Source organism: Carcharodon carcharias, chromosome 7 (genome assembly GCF_017639515.1).
Source record: "Carcharodon carcharias isolate sCarCar2 chromosome 7, sCarCar2.pri, whole genome shotgun sequence".
Taxonomy (NCBI): Eukaryota; Metazoa; Chordata; class Chondrichthyes; order Lamniformes; family Lamnidae; genus Carcharodon; species Carcharodon carcharias.
In genome coordinates, this window is record NC_054473.1 from 84,325,172 (window position 1) to 84,338,370 (window position 13,199).

The 13,199-nt window shown below is 47.3% G+C and overlaps 1 protein-coding gene across 2 annotated transcripts in view; it reads left to right on the forward strand.

Annotated features, from left to right (window-relative positions):
• The window catches only part of abhd14b (abhydrolase domain containing 14B), a 76,159-nt gene that overhangs the window by 6,260 nt on the left and 56,700 nt on the right, over positions 1-13,199 (forward strand). For both annotated transcript variants that reach the window (XM_041192564.1, XM_041192565.1), the window contains exon 2: positions 4,113-4,350. In XM_041192564.1, coding sequence (XP_041048498.1) covers positions 4,143-4,350 — 208 coding nt within the window. In that variant the 5' untranslated portion in view covers positions 4,113-4,142. The remainder of the gene's footprint in view (positions 1-4,112; positions 4,351-13,199) is intronic.

Below are 13,199 nucleotides of genomic sequence, written 5' to 3' on the forward strand. Positions count from 1 at the left end.
GGAAGGTTTGTAGTGGAGTTCCCCTGGGGTTGGTGTTGGAACACTTGCTTTTCCTGATGTATAATGACCTAGATTTTGGTGTGTAGGGAACAATTCCAAAGTTTTTGAATGATACAAACTTGGAAGCTTTGTGAACTGTGAGGAGGGTGGTGTGGAACTTCAAAGGGACATAGACAAGTTGGTGCAGTGGGCAGATAGGTGGCAGATGAAGTTCAATGTGGAGAAATGTGAAGTGATTCACTTTGGTAGGAAGAACATGGAGAGATATTATAAAATAAAGGGTACAATACTAAAGTAGGTGCAGGAGCAGAGGGATCTGGGTGTATATATGCATAAATCATTGAAGGTAGCAGGGTAGGTTGAGAAAGCGGTTAATAAAGCATACAGTATCCTAAGTTTTATTAATAGCAGCATAGAGTACAAGAGCAAGGGGTTATGCTGAATTTGTATAAGTCACTAGTTCAGCCTCAGCTGGAGTATTGTGTCCAGTTCTGGGTGCCACACTTTAGGAAGTTATGAGGGCATTAGAGGGGGTGCAGAAAAGATTCTCTAGAATGATTCCAGAGATGAGCAACTTCACTTATGAAGATAGATGGAAGAAGTTATGACTATTTTCCTTAGAGAAGAGAAGGCTGAGAGGAGATTTGATAGAAGTATTAAAAATCATGAGCGGTCCAACCAAGGTTAACAAAAGAAATTAAGAGTAGTATTAAATCCAAAGAGGAGTCACATAAAGTTGCCAGAAAAAGCAAGCCTGAGGATTGGAAGCAGTTTAGAATTCAGCAAAGGAGGACCAAGAGATTGATTAAAGGGGGAAAAAAGAGTATGAGAGTAAACTTGCAAGGAACATAAAAATAGACTGTAAAAATTCCTGTATGTAAAAAGGAAAAGATTAGTGAAGACAAACGTAGGTCCCTTACAGTCTGAAACAGGAGAATTTATAATAGAAAACATGGAAACGGCAGAGCAATTAAACAACTACTTTTGTTCTGTCTTCACAGAGGAAGACACCAATAACTTCCCAGAAATACTAGGGAGCCAAGGGTCTAGTGAGAAAGAGGAATTGAAGGAAATTAGTATTACTAAAACAATAGTGCTGGAGAAATTAATGAGACTGAAAGCCGATAAATCCCCAGGGCCTGATAATCTACATCCCAGGGTATAAAGGAGCTGACCATGGAAATAGTGGATGCGTTGGTTGTCATCTTCCAAAATTCTGTAGATTCTGGAACAGTCCCAGCAGATTGGTGGGTGGCAAATGTAACCCCACTGTTTAAAAAAGGAGGGAGAAAACAGCAAATTACAGACCGGTTAGCCAAACCTCAGTAGTAGGGAAAATGCTCGAGTATATTATAAAGGATGTGATAACAGAGCACTTAGAAAATAGCAACAGGATGAGACAAAGTCAACATGGATTTATGAAAGGGAAATCATGTTTGACAAGCTTACTGGAGTTTTTTGAGGATGTAACTTGCAGAATAGATAAGGGAGAATCAGTGGGTGTGGTGTATTTGGATTTTCAGAAAACTTTTGATAAAGTCCCACATAAGAGATTAGTGTCCAAAATTAAAGCACATGGGATTGGGGTATTATATTGTCATGGATTGAGAATGGGTTAGCAGACAGGAAACAGATTAGGAATAAATGGGTTTTTTTTGGAGTGGCAGGCAGTGACTAGTGGTGTACTGCAGGGATCAGTGCTTGGGCCCCAGCTATTCACAATATATATCAATCATTTGGATGAGGGAGCCAAATGTAATATTTCCAAGTTTGCTGATGACACAAAAGTTGGCAGGAATGTGAGCGGTGAGGAGGATGTTAAGAGGCTTCAAGGCAATTTAGACAAGTTGAGTGAGTGGGCAAATACATGGCAGATGCAGTATAACGTGGATAAGTGTGAACTTATCCACTTTCGTAGGAAAAACAGAATGGCAGAGTATTATTTAAATGGTGATAGATTGAGAAATATTGATGTACAAAGGGACCTGGGTGTCCTTGTACACCAATCACTGAAAGCAAGCATGCAGCTACAGCAAGCAGTTTAGAAAGCAAATGGTATGTTGGCTTTCATTGTGAGAGGACTTAAGTACAGGAGCAAGGGTGCCTTACTGCAGCTGTACAGGGCTTTGGTGAGACCACATCTGGAGTATTGTGTGCAGTTTTGGTCTCCTTGCCTAAGAAAAGAAACACTTGCCATAGAGGGAGTGCAGTGAAGGTTCACCAGACTGATCCCTGGTATGGCAGGATTGTTGTATGAGGAAAGATTGGGCTGACTAGGCCTGAATTCACAGAAGTTTAGAAGAATTAGAGGGGCTCTCATTAAAACGTATAAAATTCTGACAGGGCTGAGTAGACTGGATGCAGGCGTGATGTTTCCTTTGGCTGGGGGGGTCTAGAACCAGGGGTCACAGCCTCAGGATAAGGGGCAGGCCATTTAGGACTGAGATGAGGAGAAACTTCTTCACTGAGGGTGGTGAACCTGTAGAATTCTCTACCACTAGAGGCTGTGGAGGCCAGGTCACTGAGTATATTTAAGAAGCAAATAGATTTCTAGACTCTAAAGGTGTCAAAGGGTATGGGGGGAGCGTGGGATAGGGGATCATATTGAATGGCGGAGCAGGCTCACAGGGCCAAATTACCTACTCCTGCTCCTATTTTCTTTATTTCTAGGCTTGGACAGAGTAGATAGGGAGAAACTGGCCCACTCATGAAAGGATCGAGAACACAAGAGCACAGATTTAAAGTAATTAGTAAAAAATGCAAAATTGATATGAGAAAATGTTTTATTCAGTGAGTGGTTAAGGAATGGAATGCACTGCCTGGGGATGTGGTGGAGGCGGTTCAATTGAAGCATTCAAAAGGGAATTAGACCGTTATCTGGAAAGGAAGAATGTGCAGGGTTAGGGAGAGAAGGTGGGAGGATGACACGAGGTGAACTGCTCATTCAGAGAGCTGGTGTAGACTTAATGGGCCACCTAACCTCCTCCTGCATTATAACAATTCTGTGATTCTGAGGAGTGTTTGATGGGGACAGTGTAGAGGGAGCTTTACTCTGTATCTAACCCCATGCTGTACCTGCCCTGGGAGTGTTTGACGGGGACAGTGTAGAGGAAGCTTTACTCTGTATCTAACACCATGCTGTACCTGCCCTGGGAGTGTTTGATGGGGACAGTGTAGAGGGAGCTTTACTCTGTATCTAACCCTGTGCTGTACCTGCCCAGGGAGTGTTTGACGGGGACAGTGTAGAGGGAGCTTTACTCTATCTAACCCTGTGCTGTACCTGCCCTGGGACTGTTTGATGGGGACAGTGTAGAGGGTTCTTTACTCTGTATCTAACCCCATGCTGTACCTGCCCTGGGAGTGTTTGATGGGGACAGTGTAGAGGGATCTTTACTCTGTATCTAACCCCGTGCTGTACCTGCCCTGGGAGTGTTTGATTGGGACAGTGTAGAGGGTTCTTTACTCTGTATCTAACCCCATGCTGTACCTGCCCTGGGACTGTTTGATGGGGACAGTGTAGAGGGAGCTTTACTCTGTATCTAACCCCGTGCTGTACCTGCCCTGGGAGTGTTTGATGGGGACAGTGTAGAGGGATCTTTACTCTGTATCTAACCCTGTGCTGTACCTGTCCTGGGAGTGTTTGACGGGGACAGTGTAGAGGGAGCTTTACTTTGTATCTAACCTCATGCTGTACCTGCACTGGGAGTGTTTGTTGGGGACGGTGTAGAGGGAGATTTACTCTGTATCTAACCCTGTTCTGTACCTGTTCTGGGAGTGTTTGATGGGGACAGTGTAGAGCGAGCTTTTCTCTGTATCTAACCCTGTGCTGTACCTGCACTGGGAGTGTTTGATGGGGACAGTGTAGAGGGAGCTTTATCCTTATCTAACCCGGTACATTACTTGTTCTGGGAGTGTGTGATGGGGACAGTGAGGAGGGAGCATCACTCTGTATCTAACCCTGTGTGGGAGTGTTTGACGGGGACAGTGTAGAGGGAGCTTTACCCTGTATCTAACCCCATGCTGTACCTGTCCTGGGAGTGTTTGATGGGGTCAGCGTAGAGGAGGCTTTACTCTGTATCTAACCCTGTGCTGACCATTGGTTCCTGTTGTAGGATGCAGTAGAGCAGCAACAGGTGGAAACCATGGCGAGTATTGAAACTAAGGAAGGCACCGTACAACTTGAAGGGCAGCAGCTGTTTTACCGTCAGATGGCACCCACTGAACAACCTCCCAGACTCTCTGTCCTGCTGCTCCATGGCATTCGCTTCTCCTCCGAGACTTGGTTGAATCTTGGCACCCTACAGAAGTTGGCAGAGGCTGGGTATCAGACAATCGCTATCGACTTACCAGGTCTGGTAGCTGGTTACCCATGATCAGTACACACATGGGGTGATCATGTTGCTGATAGGGAAGAAAGTAGTCAGCACAAAGTGAAGCAGTGTGTGCTGTTTGGTTCCAAATCCTCAAACTCTCTCCCTAACAGCACAACACATGGACTGCAGCGGTTCAAGGTGGCAGCTCATCATCATCTTCTCAACGACAATTAGGGATGGGTAATAAATGCTGTCCTGGCCAGCGACACCCACATCCCATGAATGAATAGTTAAAAAAGAAGCTCTTGCAGATCTCTCAGAGAATAAAAGCAGCGAGACTCCAGGAGAGAGAGGTTAAAATAGCGAGACTCCAGGAGAGAAATGTTAAAACTGCAAGAGTTCAGGGGAGAGAGATTAAAACAGCGAGACTCCAGGAGAGGGAGGATAAAACAGCAATTCTCCAGGAGGGAGAGGTTAAAATAGCGAGACTCCAGGAGAGAGAGGTTAAAACAGCGAGACTCCAGGAGAGAGAGTTTAAAACAGCGAGACTCCAGGAGAGAGAGTTTAAAACAGCGAGACTCCAGGAGAGAGAGGATAAAACAGCGAGACTCCAGGAGACAGAGATTAAAACAGTGAGACTCCAGGAGAGAGAGGTTAAAATAGCGAGACTCCGGGAGAGAGAGGTTAAAACAGCGACACTTCGGTGGAGAGAGGTTAAAATAGCGAGACTCCGGGAGAGAGAGGTTAAACCAGCGAGACTTCAGGAGAGAGAGGTTAAAATAGCGAGACTCCCGGAGAGAAATGTTAAAACTGCGATAGTTCAGGGGAGAGAGATTAAAACAGCGAGACTCCAGGAGAGGGAGGATAAAACAGCAATTCTCCAGGAGAGAGAGGTTAAAATAGCGAGACTCCAGGAGAGAGCGGTTAAAACAGCGAGACTCCAGGAGAGAGAGGTTAAACCGTGAGACTCCAGGAGAGAGAGCTTAAACCAGCGAGACTCCAGGAGAGAGAGGATAAAACAGCGAGACTCCAGGAGAGAGAGGATAAAACAGTGAGACACCAGGAGAGAGAGGTTAAAACAGCGAGACTCCAGGAGAGAGAGGTAAAACAGCGAGACTCCAGGAGAGAGAGGTTAAAACAGCGAGACTCCAGGAGAGAGAGGTTAAAACAGCGAGACTCCAGGAGAGAGAGGTTAAAACAGCGAGACTCCAGGAGAGAGAGGATAAAACATCGAGACTCCAGGAGAGAGAGGGTAAAACAGCGAGACTCCAGGAGAGAGAAGTTAAAACATCGAGACTCCAGGAGAGAGAGGTTAAAACATCGAGACTCCAGGAGAGAGAGGTTAAAACAGCGAGACTCCAGGAGAGAGAGGTTAAAACAGCGAGACTCCAGGAGAGAGAGGTTAAACCAACGAGACTGCAGGAGAGAGAGATTAAAACAGTAAGACTCCAAGAGAGAGAGATTAAAACAGTGAGACTCCAGGAGAGAGAGGTTAAAATAGCGAGACTCCGGGAGAGAGAGGTTAAAACAGCGAGACTTCGGGAGAGAGAGGTTAAAACAGCGAGACTTCGGGAGAGAGAGGTTAAAATAGCGAGACTTCGGGAGAGAGAGGTTAAAATAGCGAGACTCCGGGAGAGAGAGGTTAAACCAGCGAGACTTCAGGAGAGAGAGGATAAAACAGCGAGCCTTTGGGAGAGAGCGGTTAAAACATGGAGACTCCAGGAGAGCGCGGTTAAAACAGCGAGACTCCAGGAGAGAAATGTTAAAACTGCGAGAGTTCAGGGGAGAGAGATTAAAACAGCGAGACTTCAGGAGAGGGAGGATAAAACAGCAATTCTCCAGGAGAGAGAGGTTAAAATAGCGAGACTCCAGGAGAGAAAGGTTAAAACAGCGAGACTCCAGGAGAGAGAGGTTAAAACAGCGAGACTCCAGGAGAGAGAGGTTAAATCAGCGAGACTCCAGGAGAGAGAGGTTAAAACAGCGAGACTCCAGGAGAGAGAGGTTAAAACAGCGAGACTCCAGGAGAGAGAGGTTAAAACAGCGAGACTCCAGGAGAGAGAGGTTAAAACAGCGAGATTCCAGGAGAGAGAGGTTAAAACAGCGAGATTGCAGGAGAGAGAGGTTAAACCAACGAGACTCCAGGAGACAGAGATTAAAACAGTGAGACTCCAGGAGAGAGAGGTTAAAATAGCGAGACTCCGGGGGAGAGAGGTTAAAATAGCGAGAGTTCAGGAGAGAAATGTTAAAACTGCGAGAGTTCAGGGGAGAGAGATTAAAACAGTGAGACTCCAGGAGAGGGAGGATAAAACAGCAATTCTCCAGGAGAGAGAGGTTAAAATAGCGAGACTCCAGGAGAGAGAGGTTAAAACAGCGACACTTCGGGAGAGAGAGGTTAAAATAGCGAGACTCCGGGAGAGACAGTTTAAACCAGCGAGACTTCAGGAGAGGGAGGATAAAACAGCGAGCCTTTGGGAGAGAGCAGTTAAAACATGGAGACTCCAGGAGAGCGCGGTTAAAACAGCGAGACTCCAGGAGAGAGAGGTTAAAATAGCGAGACTCCAGGAGAGAAATGTTAAAACTGCGAGAGTTCAGGGGAGAGAGATTAAAACAGCGAGACTTCAGGAGAGGGAGGATAAAACAGCAATTCTCCAGGAGAGAGAGGTTAAAATAGCGAGACTCCAGGAGAGAGAGGTTAAAACAGCGAGACTCCTGGAGAGAGAGGTTAAAACAGCGAGACTCCTGGAGAGAGAGGTTAAATCAGCGAGACTCCAGGAGAGAGAGGTTAAAACAGCGAGACTCCAGGAGAGAGAGGTTAAAACAGCGAGACTCCAGGAGAGAGAGGTTAAAACAGCGAGACTCCAGGAGAGAGAGGTTAAAACAGCGAGACTCCAGGAGAGAGAGGTTAAAACAGCGAGACTCCAGGAGAGAGAGGTTAAACCAACGAGACTCCAGGAGAGAGAGATTAAAACAGTGAGACTCCAGGAGAGAGAGGTTAAAATAGCGAGACTCCGGGAGACAGAGGTTAAAACAGCGACACTTCGGGAGAGAGAGGTTAAAATAGCGAGACTCCGGGAGAGAGAGGTTAAACCAGCGAGACTTCAGCAGAGAGAGGATAAAACAGCGAGCCTTTGGGAGAGAGCGGTTAAAACATGGAGACTCCAGGAGAGCGCGGTTAAAACAGCGAGACTCCAGGAGAGCGCGGTTAAAACAGCGAGACTCCAGGAGAGCGCGGTTAAAACAGCGAGACTCCAGGAGAGAGAGGTTAAAATAGCGAGACTCCAGGAGAGAAATGTTAAAACTGCGAGAGTTCAGGGGAGAGAGATTAAAACAGCGAGACTTCAGGAGAGGGAGGATAAAACAGCAATTCTCCAGGAGAGAGAGGATAAAATAGCGAGACTCCAGGAGAGAGAGGTTAAAACAGCGAGACTCCAGGAGAGAGAGGTTAAAACAGCGAGACTCCAGGAGAGAGAGGTTAAAACAGCGAGACTCCAGGAGAGAGAGGTTAAAGCAGCGAGACTCCAGGAGAGAGAGGTTAAAACAGCGAGACTCCAGGAGAGAGAGGTTAAAACAGCGAGACTCCAGGAGAGAGAGGTTAAAACAGCGAGACTCCAGGAGAGAGAGGTTAAAACAGCGAGACTCCAGGAGAGAGAGGTTAAAACAGCGAGACTCCAGGAGAGAGAGGTTAAAACAGCGAGACTCCAGGAGAGAGAGGTTAAAACAGCGAGACTGCAGGAGAGAGAGGTTAAAACAGCGAGACTCCAGGAGAGAGAGGTTAAAACAGCGAGACTCCAGGAGAGAGAGGTTAAAACAGCGAGACTCCAGGAGAGAGAGGTTAAAACAGCGAGACTCCAGGAGAGAGAGGTTAAAACAGCGAAACTCCAGCAGAGAGAGGTTAAAACAGCGAGACTCCAGGAGAGAGGGGATAAATCAGCGAGACTCCAGGAGAGAGAGGATAAAACAGCGAGACTCCAGGAGAGAGAGGTTAAAACAGCGAGACTGCAGGAGAGCGAGGTTAAACCAACGAGACTCCAGGAGAGAGAGATTAAAACAGTGAGACTCCAGGAGAGAGAGGTTAAAATAGCGAGACTCCGGGAGAGAGAGGTTAAAACAGCGAGACTCCGGGAGAGAGAGGTTAAAATAGCGAGACTCCGGGAGAGAGAGGTTAAACCAGCGAGACTTCGGGAGAGAGAGGTTAAACCAGCGAGACTTCAGGAGAGAGAGGATAAAACAGCGAGACTCCAGGAGACAGAGGTTAAAACAGCGAGACTCCAGGAGAGAGAGGTTAAAACAGCGAGACTCCAGGAGAGAGAGGTTAAAACAGCGAGACTCCAGGAGAGAGAGGTTAATACAGCGAGACTCCAGGAGAGAGAGTTTAAAACAGCGAGACTCCAGGAGAGAGAGATTAAAACAGTGAGACTCCGGGAGAGGGAGGTTAAAATAGCGAGACTCCGGGAGAGAGAGGTTAAAACAGCGACACTTCGGGGGAGAGAGGTTAAAATAGCGAGACTCCGGGAGAGAGAGGTTAAACCAGCGAGACTTCAGGAGAGAGAGGTTAAAATAGCAAGACTCCAGGAGAGAAATGTTAAAACTGCGAGAGTTCGGGGAGAGAGATTAAAACAGTGAGACTCCAGGAGAGGGAGGATAAAACAGCAATTCTCCAGGAGAGAGAGGTTAAAATAGCGAGACTCCAGGAGAGAGTGGTTAAAACAGCGAGACTCCAGAAGAGAGACGTTAAACCGCGAGACTCCAGGAGAGAGAGCTTAAACCAACGAGACTCCAGGAGAGAGAGGATAAAACAGCGAGACTCCAGGAGAGAGAGGATAAAACAGTGAGACTCCAGGAGAGAGAGGGTAAAACATCGAGACTCCAGGAGAGAGTGGTTAAAACATCGAGACTCCAGGAGAGAGAGGTTAAAACAGCGAGACTCCAGGAGAGAGAGGTTAAACCAACGAGACTCCAGGAGAGAGAGATTAAAACAGTGAGACTCCAGGAGAGAGAGGTTAAAATAGCGAGACTCCGGGAGAGAGAGGTTAAAACAGCGACACTTCGGGAGAGAGAGGTTAAAATAGCGAGACTCCAGGAGAGAGAGGTTAAACCAGCGAGACTTCAGGAGAGAGAGGATAAAACAGCGAGCCTTTGGGAGAGAGCGGTTAAAACATGGAGACTCCAGGAGAGAGTGGTTAAAATAGCGAGACTCCAGGAGAGAAATGTTAAAACTGCGAGAGTTCAGGGGAGAGAGATTAAAACAGCGAGACTTCAGGAGAGGGAGGATAAAACAGCAATTCTCCAGGAGAGAGAGGTTAAAATAGCGAGACTCCAGGAGAGGGAGGTTAAAACAGCGAGACTCCAGGAGAGAGAGGTTAAAACAGCGAGACTCCAGGAGAGAGAGGTTAAAACAGCGAGACTCCAGGAGAGAGAGGTTAAAACAGCGAGACTCCAGGAGAGAGAAGTTAAAACAGCGAGAATCCAGGAGAGAGACGTTAAAACAGCGAGACTCCAGGAGAGAGAGGTTAAACAGCGAGACTCCAGGAGAGAGAGGTTAAAATAGCGAGACTCCAGGAGAGAAATGTTAAAACTGCGAGAGTTCAGGGGAGAGAGATTAAAACAGCGAGCCTTCAGGAGAGGGAGGATAAAACAGCAATTCTCCAGGAGAGAGAGGTTAAAATAGCGAGACTCCGGGAGAGAGAGGTTAAAACAGCGAGACTCCAGGAGAGAGAGGTTAAAACAGCGAGACTCCGGGAGAGAGAGGTTAAACCAGCGAGACTTCAGGAGAGACAGGATAAAACAGCGAGACTCCAGGAGAGAGAGGTTAAAACATCGAGACTCCAGGAGAGAGAGGTTAAAACAGCGAGACTCCAGGAGAGAGAGGTTAAAACAGCGAGACTCCAGGAGAGAGAGGTTCAAACAGCGAGACTCCAGGAGAGAGAGGTTACAACAGCGAGACTCCAGGAGAGAGAGGTTAAAACAGCGAGACTCCAGGAGAGAGAGGTTAAAACAGCGAGACTCCAGGAGAGAGAGGTTAAAACAGCGAGAATCCAGGAGAGAGAGGTTAAAACAGCGAGACTCCAGGAGAGAGAGTTTAAAACAGCGAGACTCCAGGAGACAGAGATTAAAACAGTGAGACTCCAGGAGAGAGAGGTTAAAATAGCGAGACTCCGGGAGAGAGAGGTTAAAACAGCGACACTTCGGGGGAGAGAGGTTAAAATAGCGAGACTCCGGGAGAGAGAGGTTAAACCAGCGAGACTTCAGGAGAGAGAGGTTAAAATAGCGAGACTCCAGGAGAGAAATGTTAAAACTGCGAGAGTTCAGGGGAGAGAGATTAAAACAGTGAGACTCCAGGAGAGGGAGGATAAAACAGCAATTCTCCAGGAGAGAGAGGTTAAAATAGCGAGACTCCAGGAGAGAGCGGTTAAAACAGCGAGACTCCAGGAGAGAGAGGTTAAACCACGAGACTCCAGGAGAGAGAGGTTAAACCAGCGAGACTCCAGGAGAGAGAGGATAAAACAGCGAGACTCCAGGAGAGAGAGGATAAAACAGTGAGACTCCAAGAGAGAGAGGTTAAAACAGCGAGACTCCAGGAGAGAGAGGTTAAAACAGCGAGACTTCAGGAGAGAGAGGATAAAACAGCGAGACTCCAGGAGAGAGAGGGTAAAACAGCGAGACTCCAGGAGAGAGAGGTTAAAACAGCGAGACTCCAGGAGAGAGAGGTTAAACCAACGAGACTCCAGGAGAGAGAGATTAAAACAGTGAGACTCCAGGAGTGAGAGATTAAAACAGTGAGACTCCAGGAGAGAGAGATTAAAACAGTGAGACTCCAGGAGAGAGAGGTTAAAATAGCGAGACTCCGGGAGAGAGACGTTAAAACAGCGACACTTCGGGAGAGAGAGGTTAAAATAGCGAGACTCCGGGAGTGAGAGGTTAAACCAGCGAGACTTCAGGAGAGAGAGGATAAAACAGCGAGCCTTTGGGAGAGAGCGGTTAAAACATGGAGACTCCAGGAGAGCGCGGTTAAAACAGCGAGACTCCAGGAGAGAGAGGTTAAAATACCGAGACTCCAGGAGAGAAATGTTAAAACTGCGAGAGTTCAGGGGAGAGAGATTAAAACAGCGAGACTTCAGGAGAGGGAGGATAAAACAGCAATTCTCCAGGAGAGAGAGGTTAAAATAGCGAGACTCCAGGAGAGAGAGGTTAAAACAGCGAGACTCCAGGAGAGAGAGGTTAAAACAGCGAGACTCCAGGAGAGAGAGGTTAAAACAGCGAGACTCCAGGAGAGAGAGGTTAAAACAGCGAGACTCCAGGAGAGAGAGGTTAAAACAGCGAGACTCCAGGAGAGAGAGGTTAAAACCGCGAGACTCCAGGAGAGAGAGGTTAAAACAGCGAGACTCCAGGAGAGAGAGGTTAAAACAGCGAGACTCCAGGAGAGAGAGGTTAAAACAGCGAGACTCCAGGAGAGAGAGGTTAAAACAGCGAAACTCCAGGAGAGAGAGGTTAAAACAGCGAGACTCCAGGAGAGAGAGGATAAATCAGCGAGACTCCAGGAGAGAGAGGATAAAACAGCGAGACTCCAGGAGAGAGAGGTTAAACCAACGAGACTCCAGGAGAGAGAGATTAAAACAGTGAGACTCCAGGAGAGAGAGGTTAAAATAGCGAGACTCCGGGAGAGAGAGGTTAAAACAGCGAGACTTCGGGAGAGAGAGGTTAAAATAGCGAGACTCCGGGAGAGAGAGGTTAAACCAGCGAGACTTCAGGAGAGAGAGGATAAAACAGCGAGACTCCAGGAGAGAGAGGTTAAAACAGCGAGAATCCAGGAGAGAGAGGTTAAAACAGCGAGACTCCAGGAGAGAGAGTTTAAAACAGCGGGACTCCAGGAGACAGAGATTAAAACAGTGAGACTCCAGGAGAGAGAGGTTAAAATAGCGAGACTCCGGGAGAGAGAGGTTAAAACAGCGACACTTCGGGGGAGAGAGGTTAAAATAGCGAGACTCCGGGAGAGAGAGGTTAAACCAGCGAGACTTCAGGAGAGAGAGGTTAAAATAGCGAGACTCCAGGAGAGAAATGTTAAAACTGCGAGAGTTCAGGGGAGAGAGATTAAAACAGTGAGACTCCAGGAGAGGGAGGATAAAACAGCAATTCTCCAGGAGAGAGAGGTTAAAATAGCGAGACTCCAGGAGAGAGCGGTTAAAACAGCGAGACTCCAGGAGAGAGCGGTTAAAACAGCGAGACTCCAGGAGAGAGAGGTTAAACCACGAGACTCCAGGAGAGAGAGCTTAAACCAGCGAGACTCCAGGAGAGAGAGGATAAAACAGGGAGACTCCAGGAGAGAGAGGATAAAACAGTGAGACTCCAAGAGAGAGAGGTTAAAACAGCGAGACTCCAGGAGAGAGAGGTTAAAACAGTGAGACTCCAGGAGAGAGAGGATAAAACAGCGAGACTCCAGGAGAGAGAGGGTAAAACAGCGAGACTCCAGGAGAGAGAGGTTAAAACAGCGAGACTCCAGGAGAGAGAGGTTAAACCAACGAGACTCCAGGAGAGAGAGATTAAAACAGTGAGACTCCAGGAGTGAGAGATTAAAACAGTGAGACTCCAGGAGAGAGAGATTAAAACAGTGAGACTCCAGGAGAGAGAGGTTAAAATAGCGAGACTCCGGGAGAGAGACGTTAAAACAGCGACACTTCGGGAGAGAGAGGTTAAAATAGCGAGACTCCGGGAGAGAGAGGTTAAACCAGCGAGACTTCAGGAGAGAGAGGATAAAACAGCGAGCCTTTGGGATAGAGCGGTTAAAACATGGAGACTCCAGGAGAGCGCGGTTAAAACAGCGAGACTCCAGGAGAGAGAGGTTAAAATACCGAGACTCCAGGAGAGAAATGTTAAAACTGCGAGAGTTCA